The sequence below is a fragment of the Hypomesus nipponensis genome, chromosome 8, assembly GCF_054491055.1.
Source record: "Hypomesus nipponensis isolate SF chromosome 8, ASM5449105v1, whole genome shotgun sequence".
Lineage (NCBI taxonomy): Eukaryota > Metazoa > Chordata > Actinopteri > Osmeriformes > Osmeridae > Hypomesus > Hypomesus nipponensis.
This window is the reverse complement of record NC_140368.1, coordinates 3,213,662-3,232,925: the sequence shown is the minus strand read 5'-3', so window position 1 is coordinate 3,232,925 and position 19,264 is coordinate 3,213,662. Positions and strand designations below refer to the sequence as shown.

Sequence of the window (19,264 nt, the reverse complement as noted above, 5' to 3'; positions counted from 1 at the left end):
TTGCCCTAAGATCCACGTTATGATTACCGCAACATGGAATAAAAGTGCACTTTTGAAAAATAATTAACTGTATTAAGAACATGTAAAATTTTGGGTTAAAAATAATAAAAAATAGAAGCGTTCATGATTTCTCTCGTTTTCTGTTTCAAGTTGTGCTTGTGCTGTGCACAGTCATAGCGCACTGTGAACTTTCTTCGCAGCAAGGAAAAGAATTTTGTCTAACCAAACCAGAGGTAAGAAAACAATTCCAGGAACCGCAAATGTGGCGTGTAAAGCCAATTAAACGGACTTGTTTCTTCTACATATGAGCCAAGTCTAATTAATGTCCTTATTGGGCAAATCGTTTTGCGTGCACGGAACAAGAGAAAACGGAACTCATCTTGCAAGTGTCCCAAAGACGCACATCATGATTATTGTTTAATTTATTATGTTCTAATCGATAATTACATGACAGCAAGCAATTGCTTCGTTAATTAATTAACGAATTATAAAGAACGGGGATAGTTATGAACTCTCTCTCTCTTAACCCACTTGCACACCGAATGAGTTTGACATGATCAGTGGCAACGTTATTAATTGGCAAAAAAAAAAAAAAGTGTAATTCTTAAAAAATGACTTTAATTTATTACAGGGACTAACATGTGTGTTACCAGAACATATTCTGAATGATTCTATCATACTCGAGTTTGCTGAGGGGCAGAATGTCCAGATCACACCAAGCAATGCTTCTGGAGACCGTATCTGCACTTGGACCGATGGAGTCGACATGTTTCACAGGCTGTGAGTGTGTGTGTGAGTGTGTGTGGCTTATAATTTGACAAATGTTTACAATGTAAAAATGATTTGTTGTTATACCAATAGTGAAAATCGTTTCATCATCTCTGAGGATCATTCTGGAAGTTACACCCTGGTATGTGAGAGGAACGCCATCAGGTCCTCATGCAACATCTCTCTATTAGTCCGACCAGCACATAGTAAGTGAAAGCCAACCCTCTCCAAATCTCTTTATCCCCACTACCAAGCTTTATTTATTTATTATGTTGATTCAAAATCTCAAATCCGTCTTATTTGCGTTTTAAAAACATCTCAGAAGTGAGCTATATTATCTAATTTTCCATTTTGTTCAAACAGTACGTCTAGGTTAGTCTATAGCTGTCTGGTCTGTCTTGTCTACTGATTAATTGTCTTCCATTATATTTATTATATCTGCCATCAACCTTTTCATCTTCTCACTCTTTACCTGCTTTGCATGTCAAAGGGAAGGTTTTTGGTATCATGTTGTAGCAATATTTAATTTCCTACAGTCTGTATTACTCATTGCATTGGTAACTTTTATCAATTCCTAACCATTAACCTACCTTCCTTCATACCTGCAAACAAATAATTGAGACACGCTATCTTATATTTAATTACGTTCAAACACGATTTACATTTATTCATTTAGCAGCATTATAGTTCCTTTTTACTTGATTCTATTTGAAAACACAACATTTCTCATGATTTATTCTTGGTTTAAGGAAGCCCCACAATACCACAAATACATCTGAAATTGAGAACAAGCGGCTTCAATCCTGACTTCCAGTGTGTCTCAGAGGGCTCTCCTGCACCAGACCTTTTATGGTTCAACAGCCCTGCAGAGAAACAGTAAGCTGTCAACCAAAGCCTGTTTAAAAACAAACAGTATTGCATTCCGTTGCATAACTAAAGTCCACCTCTGTTTATCTTCTTTACCAGTAATGGAAAAAAAGGAGACGTTCAATCAAAGCACAATGCCAGAACAGAAGATATTGTAAAAAGTAGAAGATATCCTCAAACAGCGGTTATGTGCTGCGCAAAGAACAGCCAAGGAGAAAAATGCTCTCAGATATTGGATTATGGTAGGATGATACACTTCATGATAATATCCCATGATATTTGTACTTGATGTTCAACATGCCAACACCCCATACACACACCCCACACACACAGACAAAGAGTATTGTTCCAAAGAGCACCGAAAGAAGATTCCTGATGGCCCCTGTGTGTAACCTTGTAGATTTGTGTGGGTGTGTTTTAGACATGGACAAAAGCTTTAGTTTGGATGAGGCTCCTGAGGTGACTCTGAGGCCTGGCCAATCCCTGCTGCTTCGCTGTAGAGCGAAGGATTATGCCGGGAGTCGGTGGCTGACAAACACAATCTGTACTGGAAAAGAACAGGTAATTTTCAACACACAGTTGTATTTTTAAAAATCCTGTCATCTTGTTTACCACAATGTGTTGGTCAGTAATAACTATTTTCAATCTTTTAAAATCCCTCACTTTTATTTTGCTCAAGCCCTAATATGCTGCATACAGTCATCCTAAATGACAACTCATTAGCAGGTCATTGTTTGTGAACAAACAGGATGTCCCAATGTTTACATTACATTTACATTTATGCATTTAGCAGACACTTTTATCCAAAGCGACTTCCAAGAGAGAGCTTTACAAAAGAGCATAGGTCACTGATCATAACAACGAGGTAGTCCCAAACACTGCAAGCAGCCAAAACATGAAGCATACATTGTGAAAAGCTAAACAAGTGCCAAAGGTAAGACCCATAAGAGCATGCAGTTATACAAGTTACAAATTAAAATGACATGAACCCCAAAAAGTGCAAGACTGTAACTGTAGAAGAACAATCAACAGTAAAATATTTTCTATGTTATCTTTTTTGCCAGGTTTGCAAAGGAGACTATAACTACCCTCAAACATTTGCAAGTTTCCTGTACTTTAAATCTATCAATGTGAGCAACACTGGCATCTACACCTGCATGGCTGGCAACGGTAAAACCAAGTCTGTTCGTGTCCAAGTTTTCGGTGAGAAGAACGAGATTGACCTGTCCTTGATCTACTCTGCTATCTCTGCTCATTCACAGCCCCATATCTCTCCCATATACCTTTTAACTTATTCTCCCCTTTGCATGTTGGACCAAAGACAATGTATTTGCTATTCTAATGTAGGCATATTATATTTCTTTTATATTTGAAGAAGTATTACTTGTTTTATTGCTAACGCTTCTTGATTCTTTAATCATCAAGCTCCCTAGTTTTAAAACAAAGATATCAACACCACACAGGTCAATCATTATCTGACACATACAGTACTAAGAGAAGGTTTTGTCTCTTTAGATGGGGAGTTCATTAATGTCCAGGCCAGGGAGAACATCACTATCACAGCTCAGCAGGAACCAAACTTCTGCCTGCAGGCCAATGTCTCCTCTGCCCCAGCTCTCCATCGCTGCTATTGGCTGGGCCCAGACGGGAAGTATACCTCATGCCCCAAGCCCAGTAACCTGTGGATGAACAGGTGGAGTGATTAACACTGTCCCTCTGTGGGATATAATAAAATACAGCGGAATAGAAATGGTAGAATAGAATATAGTCAACTAGACTACAGTCCAACAGAATAAAATATTAAAGAACCAGAACACAAAAAAGGCTCGTAAGTGGGGACAGTTAGAATATTAGGACCTAATCTTGAATACTTTACTCTATTTTTCCCCTCTTTCTGACCCATCAGTACTCCAGAGCTGTGTGGTGTTAGTCCAGGGGTGTACCATCTCCACCTAGAGGCAGGAGGACAGAAACAAACAAAGACCATGTTACTGTGTGTGTCAGGTGAGAGACACTCATGGGGGAACCCCAATAAATGAAAAGATCCGTCTTAAAAAGCGCTCAGTGTATTTCAGACACAAACAAAATACAGCGTCTGTCACGTTTCCGTGCCTGAGAAGGTCTGTGAATATTCATTTGATAATAAAACACAGGACAACCGTTCTTAGCGAAATGTGTCATTGTGTGTCGGAACATAGATTCTCCAAGCATCAACCTCAATAAGACCGGAGAAAATGTTACCTGTGAGACCAATGTGGCCGTCCCTATGACACTGACGTGGAAGTCCTGCCCTCTGAGTAATAACAGGTAAGTCTCTGCTGCTTGTGATGTAGTGGATCATCTGGATGATGCAAACCTAAGCCAGAGGCCAATCCCTTGAATCCATTCTTCCTTCTTTCTGTGGAAGAGCTTTTCTCCATTACTGCAAAGCTTGGTAGAAAAACACATATTTAGACATGATTCATCAAACGTTTTCTCAAAAAAAGGAACAGCACAATACATTGATAATTTTTTTTACTTGTTAACGCCACTTTGTCTCACCACAGTTGTCACTTGGAGTCAGATGTTGGCACCTGGAAGGAGATCAGCGCCTCTTCTTTGCCTCAGTACTTTGACTCAGACCAGTTCTGTCACAAGAGGGTCCTCAGCTCTCTGAATTGGACCAGTGTGACAGGCTTCATTGTCAAGTGCTGCATCGCAAACTCTGTCCATTCCGAGTGCAGCAGCCAGCTTATCCATTTGAACCAGCCTTTGATTCAACACTCAACACAACATAAAACAAGTACTTTGATTGTAGCTACATCGTCTACATTATGAGTTGCGACAGTTGTATGGATGACATGATAGCTAATCAGAGACGTTGTTCTGTGTTCTAGTTCCCAGCTCCCCTCTCCTGAGGGTGTACAGTCTGGTGCTGTTATTTGCTCTGACGGTGGTCACCATTGCTCTCATGTATTTCATCAGGAAAAAGGTAAACAGATGTTTCACCCAGAGTCATGACTCACTGAGGCTGCAGTCTGGATCTCACTTTCACCCACAGTTACCCACAGTTAAACACACACACACACACACATACACCCTTACTAGGTCACACAGACACGCACACCAACATGTGTTTCCCTACAGAAACCTCAGTACGAGAGCAAGCTGCAGATGATTCAGATGGTTGGACCCAATGACAATGATTACATCTACATCAGCTTTAAAGATTTTGAATACGACCAAAAGTGGGAATTCCCTAGGGATAACTTGGAGCTAGGTGAGGTGAAACACTTGAGATCTGAGGGCAATAATTTAACTTCACAAGTCACAGATATGGCTGTACTCTGTGTAAGACCTGGGCCAGTCTCATCTGTGTTCACTTCTCTCTGGTGGGTCAGTTGGCTGAGCGGTTAGGGAATTGGGTTAGTAATCGGTTCGGTTCGATTCCCGGCCTTGCCCAGCTGTGCCAAATTACGTTGTGTCCTTGGGCAAGGCACTTCACTCTACTTGCCTCGGGGAATGTCCCTGTACTTACTGTAAGGTGCTCTGGATAAAAGCGTCTGCTAAATGACTAAATGTAAATGTAATGTGTCATCTCAAGGGAAGGAACTGGGTTCTGGGGCGTTTGGCATGGTGGTTCAGGCTACAGCCTATGGTTTAAGCAAGCCAGATGTCTCTCTTCAGGTTGCAGTCAAAATGCTGAAAGGTGAGTTAACACTTTGGCGAGACACTTGGAGAATCTAATTTCTCACAGTTTAGGTTGCGGTTGTGTGCCAGATCATGCTTTGCACTACTGTATGTTTACTGTTTATAACAACAGTAGAGTTTACTCAATTGGAGTCCGCTGTCTGGCCTTTCAGAGAAGCACCAGCTAGTGGAGAAGGAAGCTCTGATGTCTGAGCTGAAGATGCTGACTCACATTGGTCCCCACGACAACATCGTCAACCTGCTGGGCGCTTGCACCAACTCGGGTAAGGTGTCCAATCGGAACCTCACTTGGATAAGATGTCCAATCAGAACCTCAAACCGGTTGTAGTCGGGCAATCAAAAAAATGCTATGAATAACACAGAAATGTACAAAAGGTGAATTTGCAGGTCTGACGTTTGACTATATGCCTTTTACAGGACCCATCTATCTGATCTTTCAGTACTGCAGTCATGGAGACTTGCTGAACTACATGAAGACCAACAGGGAGCGCTACCACAAGTCTCTGACAGAGGCTTTCACCAGCGACCGCTTTAGGTCCCTTTATCACAATCTCCAGGGCAAGAGGAGCTCCAGGTGTGTGTGTGTGTGTGTGTGTGTGTGTGTGTGTGTGTATGTGGGGGGTACGTGTTTGTGTGTGTGTGTGTGCTCAGGTGTGTTTGCTTTGTGTTTGCGTTGGTTGGTTCCTTTACAAGGGAATATTTCACATTTCAGCTTGACTCTCTTTAATTTCCCTCTTGCTTTTTTTCAGTGAGTTACAAGAGGACAACTATGTTGTTATGTCTAGCATTAGCGGGGGGCAGGAGGGCACTGCCCTCCTCAACCTCAACTCAGAGGGTGAGTGTACTGTCAGCACTAGGAACACATTCTCATACAGCATGTAGACATTCTGTTGAATAAAACGATCGGCACGTCAAAGGGATCTGTGAGAACTCCGCGGAGACACAGGAGGAGGGGCAGGCACTGACCTACAACGACCTGCTGAGCTTCGCTTATCAGGTGGCCCAGGGCATGGACTTCCTGTCCTCTAAGAATGTAAGGAGGAGAACCAGACACCAAATCCTCCGAAAAAGCTTTCAATCTAAGTCGAAGCCACACGTTTCATTTCCTGAATGTATTCTCATTTGATTTGACCCTGAATGTGAACACATCCCAGTGCATCCATCGTGACCTGGCTGCCCGGAACGTGTTGGTGACCCAGGGACGACTGGTTAAGATCGGGGACTTTGGACTGGCCAGGGACATCGACAATGACTCCAATTACGTTGTGAGGGGAAATGTAAGCCGTGCTCTAGAGCTCAATACTAGCTGTCATTCTGGGCTGGGGAGGCGTAGAGGTGAATGCTGCTGTGTAAACAAACAAGTGGTACAAACACTGGAGCTAAGGTGGAGTGAACATCAGCTATGTTGCTGTTATAGAAGCATCTCACCTTCATGGTTGTTAATACTATGACGTCTTGTTTTGGGCATGCTAAGATGCGTCGGGTTGAGTGTCTCCCATGGCTGTCCTGTTTCAGGTCCGTCTGCCGGTGAAGTGGATGGCACCCGAGAGTATCTTTCAGGGCATGTACACCATGCAGAGCGATGTCTGGGCTTATGGAATCCTACTGTGGGAGATCTTCTCTCTGGGTATACACATCCCCTAAGCTGTACCGTGTATTAAAAAACAGAGAATATGCAGTATAAAAGATGGTGAAAATCTGTGTCCGTCCCATTCCTTCATTTATTCACTCTCTTTTTCCTCGCTCTCTTTGATTCTACCTCAGGAGTGACTCCATACCCCGGTGTGAAGGTGGATAAAAACTTCTATGTGATGATTGAGAGAGGGTTCAAAATGGAGCGGCCGTACTATGCCAGTGATTCTGTGTATGTCTCAGCTGCCCCATCTACCACTAATATAATATATTCACATCCCATACACAAACCTCATTAAACCTCCTGGTGTGAACACTGCAGAGTATCCCCTCCTCTACTTCCATCTCTCTCACTTTCTTGGCCCTCTCTCCCTCTCTTCCTCTCTCTCTCTCCCCCTCTCTCCCCTCCTCTCTCTCTCCCCCTCTCTCTCTCTCCCTCCCTCTCTCTCTCTCTCTCTCTCTCTCTCTCTCTCTCCCCCGTCTCTCTCCTACTTATCCATCTTCTTAACTTCTCCAGGTACAGAGTGATGTGTAAGTGCTGGGCCCTTGAACCCCGTGAGCGGCCGATCTTCTCCAAGCTAGTGGCCTTCATGGACGACCAGATGACTGACATGGAAGAGAAGGTGAGGATCTTTGATTTTCCAAATGACCTGCTACACATCTCAATCATTCAGACTGTACATGTAGGACATTTCATTCACAGTAGCAGTGAGTATTTTACCATTTCCAAGTGTGTGACAGTACAAGTTTGTCAGTGTCTGACTGTGACCTTCCCCTCCCAGCTATACCAAAATATCTTTGACAAGAACTCCCATGACTCACTCTCCCAGAATGCATCAGTAAAACTTTCAGCCTTGGACAAAGAGAAGGAGGATCCGCAGGAACTGAACCAGTACTGCAAGACACCCTCTGACCCAGACAACATAACCTTTGAAGATCAACAGTTCAAACCAGCCAGTGTTGGTCTGAAATGATGGCTTGATAGATCTTGTGAGAGTGCCTGTCAAGGATTGAAAACATTGAGGAGTAATTTATGTAACAACTTATGTCAACATATGTAGAACATACTTTAATATAACCTATTTTGTAGGATTTGAGTGTTGTTGTGGATCAATGATGCACCGATAACCTGATGTTATTTTTCTCTTTTAAAAGATAAGTTCAGCTTGTCATAAGTTTTTATAGTCGTGTAAGTGACCTAAGTAATCGGTTAAGTTGTAATATGTGGATATTTTCAATTATACTTGATGATTTTGTTGTATTGGCTGCCTAGTTACTTTTGGGGTTATCAAATGTAATAACTTATACTTTTGCCTGAAATATAAACTTTCATAAAGTTATGTACATAAATGTTTCTACACTGTTTCTTTACACTTTTTATAATTTGAAGTGCCTGTTTTTATTGTCTTAAAATAAAAGGATAAAAAATATTGACTATAGTTCTCTCCTGCATTCCAACCTGGTCAGGTTGTGCATTCAGTATTGAAATATTTGTACAAAGTCAACGGTAGATGGCGCTAGAGCAATCTTTAGAGGAAAACAGTGAAAAGCCTAAAAGCCTTCTCAAAAGCCTAGCGTTTTAATACTCCACTATAACTAGTTATTTCCGGTATTTGACGTGTGCGGTAGGCTACTAGGTTACAATTGTGAACTTATTACAAAACATTAGTATGCAGTGTGATTAGGGATTTGGGATGGTTTTGAGGTAGGCCTATATTTTGATTGTGTGCATAAACTTGGGAATTCTATCATTAGTATGCTATGTATTTAAACATATACGATGTGCACTAACTATTCATAACAATTGTCAATTTCGTCAATAATTCGTATGGCCTACATTTGACCGTATCCGTTTTAACCTCTGTGCCAGACAGCTCTGCCAAACAAGTATCCAGCCCTGTATCGATCCATATGTCCTAATATCTGAGCCATTAATTTTACGATGTAATTCCTTATAGTAGCCTAGGCTTTGTAAATGCCTGATTTGTTGACGGTACAGCCGACCCTTTATACTTCTTTGGCACGTGAGACAGTAACTTATTGGGCTTATGTCTGTAATGCCTTATAATTTCGCTCATCTGTTTATCATTAATATCAATATACCATTTAAGATCATGTGACAGCATGACATCTAACTTTTCAGAGACTCCACCAAAGGCTTGTGTTAACAAGAGGGGAGAGCAAATATTAACCAAATAAGGGCACCACAGCCCTACGCCCGGGTGCATTGGCCCTTGCGAACTTTTGGGACATTGTGATTCTTCAGTTACCCTGCAAACGCTATTTTGAAGAGGCTGTCTACGAACTAGGTATGAAAATCGGCGCGGTTAATGCTCTGTCATATGAGGATTTTGTGGACGTGTTTGGTAACGTGGTTGAAAAATGCCCAATAATAGTTGCCGCAGTGTGGTCAAGACGTCCATTTGCGAGTCTTTTGGACATAGAAGTCTCTATTAATGAATTTATCGAGGCCCTCCCCGAATCAGGTAGGCTAGGCCTTGATTTAATAAGCAATTTAATCATGTATTTTGTGTTTATTTTTCAACTGAAATGTATTTCCTGTGGAGTAGTATTAGTACTAAACGTCACTTTTGTGTCCAGGTAAAGAAGGAATTCTCAGATGTCATCCTGACCTCGCGGGAAGGGATCTCCAGAGCGGTACTCTGACCGAAGAGTCGCGAGAGGAACAGGGCCATGCTGGGCTTGACACTCTGGACGCGGCAGAGATCTCGCACATGGCGCGCCTTAACATAGAATATAAACTGCGATTCGGATTCCCATTTGTGATATGTGCTCGCATGAATAACAAGGCGACTATCCTGCGCGAGCTGTCAGAGCGCCTAAAGAACGACCGTGCAGCGGAGTTGGCGCGTGCCATTGAGGAGGTGAAAAAGATTTGTCACTTGCGTTTGAAAACCCTGATGCTGCATGACCTGCCCAACAAGTTGTGACTGCAAAGTAGACAGGCTCTTTTGTCATGTTTCAACGTGGCTGAATAGCCTAGACTTGCAATGCATGTGAATTACTCTACAATTTGAGAATTAATTGATCCATGGATGTTGTATTCATTTTTATTAGCCTACATGATAAAAAGGCACATTTTATCGTTGTTTGGTATTACATAATTGATATAACCATTAGCCTAAACATCGCTGTAGACGCCTATTCATATTTACAACACCTCATACACCATAATGATAACCTAAAAGTTATGATATCTTGTTTTTGTTAAGAATTTCTCTACAACAGAGGCCCAGTTGATTAACATAACAAAGGCCACAATTGGCTCTGTGCACTGCCAATATTTATACACTATACATAAATTAAACATGATTTTACAATTCAGAGCATGTTAATAAAGTCTTATACATGAAGTGCATTTTGTTTATTAAAACAGTAGCTCTTACTGCATGTATTGCCATCTGTAAAACCCTGAGGGGTCCTCAGTGGAGTACACTGATGCTGCCCCCTTCTGGAAATTATGTGAAGTGGCAGGGAACAGTCATGGCCCAATGTGGCTTCACTGTATGTCCTGTAATTGTCTCTTGGTGTCCACCAGATTCTCAGCACAAATACAAAATAAAAATAAAGATTTGAGTCCAGAATTCAGACTTTAGGGTGATACAATCCCAGAATATGTCCCAGTAGATCATGGTGTTCCATACATTTGCTGTCTGAGTTTACAGAATAAGTGCCACTCTCCCAGCAATCTTTTCTGAAGCTAGGCTGGGTCTCTGGAGCCTGGGTGAGTACGACTGTGTAGGGGTGAGGAGGGAGAGGTGTTGGGAGCAGCGGCGGAGGAGCCTCCCATGATAACCCCGAGGCTGGCCTCGTCCTTCAGATCCCCGGAGGTGATGGAGGAATCCTGGTCAGGGTCCATCCCTCGCACCCGCTTCTTGTCCTCCTCCTTCTTCCACTTCATTCTTCTGTTCTGAAACCAGATCTTTATGTGTCGCTCGGTGAGGCTCAGGGTCAGAGCCAGCTCCACCCTACGTGGTCGGGAAATGTACTTGTTGAAGAGAAACTCTTTCTCCAGCTCCAGCAGCTGGGCGCGCGTGTATGCTGTCCGTGTGCGCTTGTTCTCCTCGGTCTCCATCATATAAGGCCCTGGGAGAAAAGGAAAGAGAGTGGAGGAGAAAGTGGGTTTTGATTGCTGAAAAATACCTTTAAAGACATTTATTGTGCGATGGGTTTTGGTTGAATAACAAATGTTGTGTGCAGCCAGGGATGGGAGAAGGCTTGATTTTTATGGTGAAAGAAAAATTGCTGGTTTACAGTGAAGTACACACATACATGTTTACATAGTGTCAACCATATTGAACTTGGAAATATATGCAAAACAATCCTCAACTACCATCCTAAAGGTTTCGGTAGGGTAAATAATTTACTTAAATCAATTCTTGGAGAAAATAGCAAGCAAGTGATGCTGAAAAATAAAATTACTTTTATAACTTAATATTGATAGTAGCTATGTGTTTTTAAAATGTTCAATCACTTTAACTGAGAATTCCAGAGGTCTTCCTATCCTAAACTCCAAATCATGTAATGTATCATGTAATCATGAAACATGGGGTAAATGTGAATTTCACAGAAGATTTTTTAAATGAGTTTGCCTTCTAAATGCTTGGCATCTTGTTTGAAGAATACGGTCCACATCATGTCCATTAGGTATGTTGTGCATTCCAGTGTAATTTTATATTTTGTTGTCTTTGTTGTCCAAAATGTATTTTGAGGCTACCTTTGCGATTTATACCCTACCAATTCTAGAATCTTAAATTAAAATAATAATTTGATAAATTAACTATAATTTTCTATATATAATAATTGCCTATTCTTTATGTTCTTTTGTTTTTACATTAAGATGATAGCATATTTTGTGCATGGATTTTACAAGCCAGTCATTTTATTTCTACTACAGTTCCGGAATAATTGTGGTTTTGTGGCTGTGACGTAACTTTTAGAGAAGAAACTTACGATTTATTTAAGGTTAGAAAGTTTCGTTTTAAAAAGGACTTCAAATGACAGACCTCAAAATGGCCGCATCAAAACAACTAAACGGCACAATACAATAAATAAATATATAACACATATCTTATTATTATCTGGTATCACGTAAAAAATACTATAATTTCTAACATTCATGGTTGGTCAGTTGGCTCAACTATTTCAAGTGCTTGTGACAAGTGAAGGAAGAATAGTGATGTGGACAATTTGAATCGAGACAACATTTGTAAAATGCTTTAATGAGCAACAGTCCATGGCAAATCTGGGCAATTAAGTTATTCTATTTTGGAGGCTAATATCATATACAACTGACATCATTTACCTCCAAGTGAATTGATTTGATCCCAATCTCACAAAATCTGTAGTGAAAGTTTTGGCTTTCATTATAATTTAAAGGCTTATACATCCCAAACCCACGTAAAAAATGACACAAAAATTACATTCAGAAAAAATGATCCGTCTCTAACACATTATATCAGGATTAGAGTTATAAAACATGTTTTAAAAAAAAATCTAACAAGTTATATTCTCTCTACAGATATGAAGAACATCAACTGAATATGGACATTACCTGGCCATTGTCCTTTCCAGGTGTGTGCGTGAGACTTGGTAGTTTTCATCCAAGGGAAAGGGAGGTGGTATCGGTTTCTATCGCCACATAGAGCCAGTTCCCCGGGCTCTCCATAAGCACTTGACGAAGTAAGAGCCTGGTGGGGCGTCTGAGGATGGTGGAGCTGGGGTACGCCCGGATCGTCCCGCATGGGCATGCTGTAAGGACCAATGTCAGGAATGCTCGCCTGCTCCAAAACGCCTATGGTCGGCGTAGTGTAGATGGATTGGGCCTGCCTGCCCATGTAGAGACATGGCGGCGGACTGTGATTGTAGTCCTCGCTCTGGGGTCGCTGGAAGGCGCAAGGGTCTTTGAACAGCTGCGCTGAGGCGTAATAATGCTCTTCTCGATTCATGACTGCCAAGAGCCGAGGCTATCCAGTGGTTTTCCCGCACATCTATCTGCTGTGCCCTGCCACGGCGTGAACCTTTTGCTCTACTTTTACTGCTGCCTGAGTCTGGCGCCGCTATAGGCCCCCAACAGGTGTGTCACTGTCACCATGTGACCCCGCTGCACCTAAGCCATTGGTTTCAATGTTTACACAAAACGGATAACTTGTCGCTGGTAACTCTGCGTCTCCTTGGCTGCTGCTGCTGCTGCTGCGTGGTCCACCAATAATTGAATAGAATTGACCGATGCGTAAATCAATGCCCTCGGTAAATAACTCATTGTTTGCCATCGAGTCTCTGAGATCCACCTGTTCTCAACTCCAATGCAACAGGTGAGCAGGGGAATCCACAGGACCCTATCTGTGTCTGCGAAGAGAGGCTAATGCCATTGGGGACCTTATCAGCGAGACTGCGACATGCAGAGAATAGAGAACGCAAACAGTGTGACTTCTGGATGTATACTCTTGGATAAAAGAAAGGAATAATGGGACAAATGCAATTTCTCTGGCGTTGAACAATGCACCAATTGAGCATGTATATGGGCACCTTGTCAATATAGACCTATGACTGAAAGGGAAAATCGATAACCACATATGGATATGGGCACCAGAATTGGCTGACCCTTGAGATAAGAGACGTGGATGGTGAGAGGGTTGTCTTGGATACTAGACAGAGAGATGTTGGGTGGCGGGACAAAGAATATGAACGAGCATTCGTGCTATATCTCAGCAGCATTTAAGTTGCTTTCAAATTGTAACCTCAACTTTGTGACTGCTAAAATCTGTCCATTACAGTACTGTAAATGCCTCATTTAACACCATTTAAACGGGTCCCTGGTTGTTCAAATAGTAGACGGGCGCTTAACTGACCACTCTCCTTCGTTGTTTGCTGGTCATTAGGCTGGCCAGTTTTCGGGCCATTTAACAACACTCCTCGCGTTAAAGGAGAGTGAGACGATGTAAACCAATTATCATGGAGTGAGGAACAGAACTCAATTAGTAGGCCTAAGCATCGCGCCAGGATCACGTCTGCCTTTCCAACCCGTGAACGCATGAACTCCACACCAACCATGGCCCATGCGGGGATTGTCAGAAACAATATTCTTACAACATTTTAATTTTGATGAGAAGTTGCTTTGCTCTCGCCTGTTAATCCTGATTTTATGGAGTACTGTAGTAGCCCATTCATCGACCGCATTTTATAGCGTGACTATTAAACTAGCATATTTCTCTTTATATGCTAAAATGACTAGCAAGATCACTATTTGCACGGAGTTCTTCAAGTGCATAAGGCTTCTAGTATCTTAATGGAGCACTCAGCCCTGTTATAAAGTTCAAGTAAACCAATTTCATTCAAATCAGTGCATGTTACGTCGCTTAATGGTGTTTATATTTGATCTTCGTTTGAAAGAGGAAGGAAACGGTTAACCCGAGCTATTCCCTCCTACAGAGGAGACGCACAACGGGGTTTATGAAGCGTAACTGCGTAAAACGCAATTTAGACTATTCAGGCACAGACATTTTCGTAGGCCTAATGGTTTTAAGTGAAAGATAATACGGCGTTGGTCGACACTCAACGAACATCTACGCCTATAATATGGTATCAAACGTAATTCAACAAAGGGCTTGCAATTAAATGGTCTATAAGGACTCTCGATAGGCTGCAATAAAATGGTAAAAGCTTAAAGGTAGGTTCATTGACAGACGAATAGCCAAATGGAAATGTCAAACAGATGGGGGAAAAAATGGATAGCGGGAAAATAACTTAGAACGCTTGAGTAAATGTCCACCTGTTACTGCAGTGATTGATTTTGACCTTTTAAATAGGCCGAAGCAGTGGTCTTTAATAGTAACAAAAGTTCCTTGGAATAATTGTCCACAATTCTGAACACATTTATTTAATAAGGCAATGCCCAAACTAACACAAAACATTACAGGATTATCTTACATGCAAGCAAAAGGCCTCAGATTTAAGTACTGACAAGTCGGCCTAACAGTATTTGGCGTGAACACGTTATGTTTATGAAATCGTCCAATATTTTCTCATCACTGCAATAAAAAGGTACTAAGGAACCTAAGGAGTGCCAATGATACGGCACATTATTCTCCTTATTCACAAACAAAGCCGTTTCTGATAAAGTGCATATAGATGTCACAAAGAGGGAGACATGATAAAACTGCTTACTTACTGGCGACAGCCATAGCTTATGTAAACATTACTAGGGGCTAGTAATGACAAAAGAATGCTAACGACTTTATAATTGAAACAAACTCGTTTTAGGTTTAGAAAAAAAAATCCTGAAACCATTTTCAAGCAACTGTGTAATTGTGTAAAATTACTACAAATACCAACAACAAAACAAAATGACAAAAAGTAGGCTCCTAAATAAGTGCTATTAACTTTTTTAGGGTCTTGTAACAATTTATCAACAAACAAAAAATGTTTCTTAAAAACATATGAGAAAAGACTAAGGAACTCACTATGAATTGTGTCCTAATATGATACAATTATTTTAACACGTAATATGAAATACACATTAAAACACCGGACCCTTAAACTGTTTGCTTCCTGTTTACTGTTGACTTGGCTTTACTCAACAAATAATTTAAAGACATCTTAAAACCACTAACACCACCAGTCCAACATTATTGAAATATATCTAATAAGAGAACATTTGTAAAAAATAAAAATAAAGAAAGAAAGTGGAACAGTATGTACCCACTAAATGTTTAGGTGCTTTCCTGAAACATAGAAGGTGAATGTTCCCCTATACTTCTCATTCTCCTGTCTCAATGAATCTTTTCTTCCTGTATTTGATCTTTCTGTCAGTGAATTGGTCTGTATGCCTGCATTCTGCCCCAAGTCAGTAGAATTTGTCTATGTGTGAGACGGAATATGCCCTTCTGGAGAAACCTGGCAGAGTGAAAAGTGATGAGTCAGAAGCGATGTGCCCTCCCATGAGGTGAGTCCCTGGCTGGAGACCGGGAGCGCCGGCGGGGGCCCTTGGAGGCGTGGTCCGACCGCGGGGAACGGTTAGAGTGGGCGGAGTAGACACCACCGTGAGAGTCACTGCAATCCCTGGACACGTGACGACTTCTCTGGGATGAAGTTCCCTCAGATGGAGGTTCTTTAGTGTGTGTTTCAGGAAGAGCCTCTCTATGGTGATAGCGGCAGTCTTTCTGTTTGTCTTCTCTGTCTTTGAGTTGGTGGCTGCTGTTCCTCCGGTCCGCGCGGTCGCCGTCGGCTCTGGGATCCGCAGACGGGGTTCTCCTGGAGGCTGAGCTCTTTGACCTTTGACCCTCGCGCGACGGCGAGCTGGAGTGGCGACGCTGTTGCGCACCGGAATTGCGGAGGGTGTTGAGGAGGAAGCGCTTGTTGGTGCTGCGTAGAGGACACTTCATCCTGAGAGAACCACGACATTGGCTATTATTAAGTTATACCTAGTTTGTAAAGTAACCAAGTCACAAACACAAAGCCAGAAACATCCTATAACTGGCTGACAAAGAAATGGCTGAGGTGTACAAGTTGAATGAATGCTTCCAATGGGAAAAATGTTTGAAAAATGCAGAGGTGCTAGTTCACAAACTAGATAACAGACTGTAAAGTCCTATACAAACTAAATCCATAAAAGCATGCTTGAGTGCCATTTTCATCCCACTCACCAGCCTGCCGGGCCCATGGTCTCCGCTCGTACACGAGCTCTGTTGGCCTCATTCAGTAACTCCTCCACTGCCCGTCTGTCACAAACACAACACACTAAACGATTAGGAGAGGGAGCAATGTGAAGATGGCGAAGGCAGGGAAACAGAGGCAAATCAAGAGAACTGGAAAGGGGAGGATCAGAACATTTATCAATAAATGTTACTTTAATCAAGTTAAAACTAAACGGAGAGTGAGGCATGGCAGAAATGGGCGGAGTGTGTCAATCACTAATGTTTCGTTGAACAAGTGCCAACCTGTCCCGAGTTGACCTGAGCTGCTAGTCAACTTAGTCCAAGAAGAAAGCAATTGTTATAGCTAGCTGACCTTTGACCAAGCATACACAAGTTTGCAATGAAAACACTGGCACACGAAGCATATATATTGCTGCCAACTTATCTCCAGAGCCATTAGCAGATAGACAACATTCTACGCACATACCCACAACATTTCCACCATTCTCTTTCAAACCAGCACATATACACACACGTACATACAAGCACACTTGTATTGCAGATTCAGTTGCCATAATACGTACTTAAATAGCTAACGTTAGCACAGCCGCTCTTAAGACATAATTTTCACAACACAATCATACATATTGTAGACTAAATAAATGCATACTTCTCCAATTCTGTATCTTCTGCCATGATACACAGCGTTCGAGAAAATGCACAAAACTATGTTACAAAAAATGTGTTGGATTTACTTCCTGGTCGCTATCTGTCGAAGCCGAAAGGGCCTACGGAAGAGGCCTTCCTCTCTTTGCAGTGCCGTACAATCCCCCCGAATAAATTATTTCTAGAAAAAATATTGACAGAAAGAAAAAAAAATACATTCGCTTATAGAATATAGGCTGATATTATGTTATTTTTGCCTCCTCATTGCAATACGCTTTTTAGATTTGAAATGTTCTGTATTTTTCTATAAGGCATTATATTGGTCACCCATACATTTGTATGTGGTCCTCGGGGCTAGACCCCTCCTCATCTCTTTGACGGACAGCCAAAACGGAGCGATGGGCGGTACATCCATCTAGAAAGACACGGGGGCGTTTACATGCGGCTGCGGAACGGTTCGTTGCGGTGATTGTGTGATTGAGGTTCCGTAGCTAATTGTGCCCTCCCGGGGCCGGAATTAACGGCACGAAGGAGAAGCAGGAGTAGGTAATGCAATGCATATATTCTGCTTGTACGTGGACAATGTCACAAAATGCAATTTTCTCTCGAAATAGCTGTTGTCCATTATTTATCCCTATCCGCGGCTCCTAGAGGTAGGGGGCGAATTAGACAACCAGACAGACACAAAGCTGGCTGGCAAATGAACAGAAAAAAAAACTATATATTTACGCTATACAATGCTGTCATGTTGCCATGTTGTATTCAGACAGGACAATGGCATTCGTTTAATCCGTAATTCACTGAAGCCTGTGTCAATATTTAAAATGATGCGGATGTTTTAGCAATAAAATCTCTGTTTGTGTCATTTTAAGTCTGTCTGCGTTTAAATGCTGTCAGTGTATAATTTGATATTGGATGATTTGTGTTTGACAATGCATTTGTGAAAAACACATGCATGCTCAGTGCAAGCTACATAACCGCTTACTAAAATGGTATTAATGGCAAAAGGACAATTTCTTACACGTTGACATGCTTCATCGATTGTTTTCGGCTGGCTTAATAGTATTCATTTTGTTTCGAATGGAACAGATGTCCCCTTAGTGCGTTATGTGTATTGGGAAATAGGCTATCATCACGACATTGACAGACACTAGGCCTTGCTGTGTATCAATATAGAAGTCTATGGATGCAGTGACAATAACACTGTGGTCTTGGAGCATTTGGTAAGACACAGTTAAAAGATGCACACAGACAAACACACAGATGAAAGGAGAACAGACGTATTGTACTGCATAATTTTTTTTTATATTCTTAAAATGCTACATGTAATGGAATCTGAATGAGGTACTCAGTCCAAGGATGTAAAAAATAAATAAATAACAGGTTTATATTTAAGTGCTTCTGTTGCTGCAGGCTCCATATTGTAAAGAGCTGGCAGAGTGGCAAAGTAACTCATTGATTGCATACACATCAACTCAACCCAGAATATGTGGTTGTGCGTGCAAGCGGGAAGATGCACATCGAAGACTGTGTGTGATGAGATGATGTCAGAGCTTTGTTATGGGAACAGAGGAGACTTGTTTCCTCATGAGTAATTCATGTCCAGCTGCAGGGTAGGGAAACAGAAGCAGGCAGTCACAGAGACAGAAGCAGGTACTTAAAAAGACTGGGGGAAAAAAAAGGACCCGTAGTCAAGGAGACGGAAGCAGGTTGTCACGGAGACGGGAGCAGGTAGTCATGGAGACAGGTGGCCTACACTGAGAGCACTGTGGCCATGGAAACAGCCGTCAGAAAGACGAAATGAAGGGGCGCTCTGTCACCCTGTGACCAGCCGTGCTCGGGCGTTGAATATGTAGCGTAGATGGAACTCTCCGGAGAGCGCAGCCAGCTACACAGCATTCATATCTGTATCTCTGAATGTCATGCCCCTGTGAACACGCTCCAGGTCGTCATGGAGACAGAAGCAGGCGCTGGCAGGGACAGTC

At 42.0% G+C, this 19,264-nt stretch overlaps 4 protein-coding genes across 5 annotated transcripts; 2 read left to right on the top strand and 2 right to left on the bottom strand.

Annotated features, from left to right (window-relative positions):
• Positions 1-2,074: 2,074 nt before the first annotated feature.
• Positions 2,075-8,376, top strand: LOC146274746 (receptor-type tyrosine-protein kinase FLT3-like). Its single transcript, XM_084703878.1, has 18 exons — positions 2,075-2,196; positions 2,700-2,838; positions 3,151-3,328; positions 3,542-3,639; positions 3,834-3,942; positions 4,182-4,417; positions 4,512-4,606; positions 4,762-4,894; positions 5,219-5,323; positions 5,478-5,588; positions 5,743-5,899; positions 6,075-6,160; positions 6,243-6,358; positions 6,480-6,602; positions 6,841-6,952; positions 7,090-7,189; positions 7,475-7,580; positions 7,740-8,376. Exons 2-18 carry the CDS (start codon positions 2,793-2,795, stop codon positions 7,929-7,931), a joined length of 2,103 nt encoding a protein of 700 aa, XP_084560004.1. The 5' UTR covers positions 2,075-2,196; positions 2,700-2,792; the 3' UTR covers positions 7,932-8,376.
• Positions 8,377-8,579: 203 nt separating this feature from the next.
• On the top strand, positions 8,580-10,562 carry urad (ureidoimidazoline (2-oxo-4-hydroxy-4-carboxy-5-) decarboxylase). Its single transcript, XM_084703320.1, has 3 exons — positions 8,580-8,662; positions 9,101-9,443; positions 9,559-10,562. Exons 2-3 carry the CDS (start codon positions 9,269-9,271, stop codon positions 9,906-9,908), a joined length of 525 nt encoding a protein of 174 aa, XP_084559446.1. The 5' UTR covers positions 8,580-8,662; positions 9,101-9,268; the 3' UTR covers positions 9,909-10,562.
• Positions 10,563-10,678: 116 nt separating this feature from the next.
• Positions 10,679-12,926, bottom strand: pdx1 (pancreatic and duodenal homeobox 1). Its single transcript, XM_084703397.1, has 2 exons — positions 12,533-12,926; positions 10,679-11,064 (listed from the first exon to the last, which is right to left on the bottom strand). The coding sequence occupies exons 1-2, from the start codon at positions 12,924-12,926 to the stop codon at positions 10,679-10,681; spliced, it is 780 nt and encodes a 259-aa protein (XP_084559523.1).
• Positions 12,927-14,831: 1,905 nt separating this feature from the next.
• On the bottom strand, positions 14,832-17,403 carry LOC146274743 (uncharacterized). Of its 2 annotated transcripts, none has more exons than XM_084703329.1 (3): positions 17,284-17,403; positions 16,623-16,697; positions 14,832-16,362 (listed from the first exon to the last, which is right to left on the bottom strand). In XM_084703329.1, exons 1-3 carry the CDS (start codon positions 17,307-17,309, stop codon positions 15,897-15,899), a joined length of 567 nt encoding a protein of 188 aa, XP_084559455.1. In that variant the 5' UTR covers positions 17,310-17,403; the 3' UTR covers positions 14,832-15,896. The 2 variants fall into 2 exon arrangements, with proteins under 2 accessions (XP_084559455.1, XP_084559456.1); XM_084703330.1 differs by having other exon boundaries at positions 16,623-16,716; positions 17,284-17,373.
• Between the last annotated feature and the right edge of the window lie 1,861 nt (positions 17,404-19,264).

What these genes read in the sequence shown, in the direction of transcription:
- urad (XM_084703320.1), top strand. Translation starts at nt 9,269, where the DNA reads ATGAAAATCGGCGCGGTTAATGCTCTGTCATATGAGGATTTTGTGGAC. An exon ending in CGAGGCCCTCCCCGAATCAG is followed by an intron (nt 9,444 to 9,558) that starts GTAGGCTAGGCC and finishes TTTTGTGTCCAG; the next exon opens with GTAAAGAAGGAATTCTCAGA.
- LOC146274743 (XM_084703329.1), bottom strand. Translation starts at nt 17,309, where the DNA reads ATGGCAGAAGATACAGAATTGGAGAA. An exon ending in GAAGATACAGAATTGGAGAA is followed by an intron (nt 16,698 to 17,283) that starts GTATGCATTTAT and finishes TGTTTGTGACAG; the next exon opens with ACGGGCAGTGGAGGAGTTAC. An exon ending in ACCATGGGCCCGGCAGGCTG is followed by an intron (nt 16,363 to 16,622) that starts GTGAGTGGGATG and finishes TGGTTCTCTCAG; the next exon opens with GATGAAGTGTCCTCTACGCA.
- LOC146274746 (XM_084703878.1), top strand. Translation starts at nt 2,793, where the DNA reads ATGGCTGGCAACGGTAAAACCAAGTCTGTTCGTGTCCAAGTTTTCG. An exon ending in TGTATTTCATCAGGAAAAAG is followed by an intron (nt 4,607 to 4,761) that starts GTAAACAGATGT and finishes GTTTCCCTACAG; the next exon opens with AAACCTCAGTACGAGAGCAA. An exon ending in CAGGGCAAGAGGAGCTCCAG is followed by an intron (nt 5,900 to 6,074) that starts GTGTGTGTGTGT and finishes GCTTTTTTTCAG; the next exon opens with TGAGTTACAAGAGGACAACT.
- pdx1 (XM_084703397.1), bottom strand. Translation starts at nt 12,926, where the DNA reads ATGAATCGAGAAGAGCATTATTACGCCTCAGCGCAGCTGTTCAAAGAC. An exon ending in CTGGAAAGGACAATGGCCAG is followed by an intron (nt 11,065 to 12,532) that starts GTAATGTCCATA and finishes CTTTTCTCCCAG; the next exon opens with GGCCTTATATGATGGAGACC.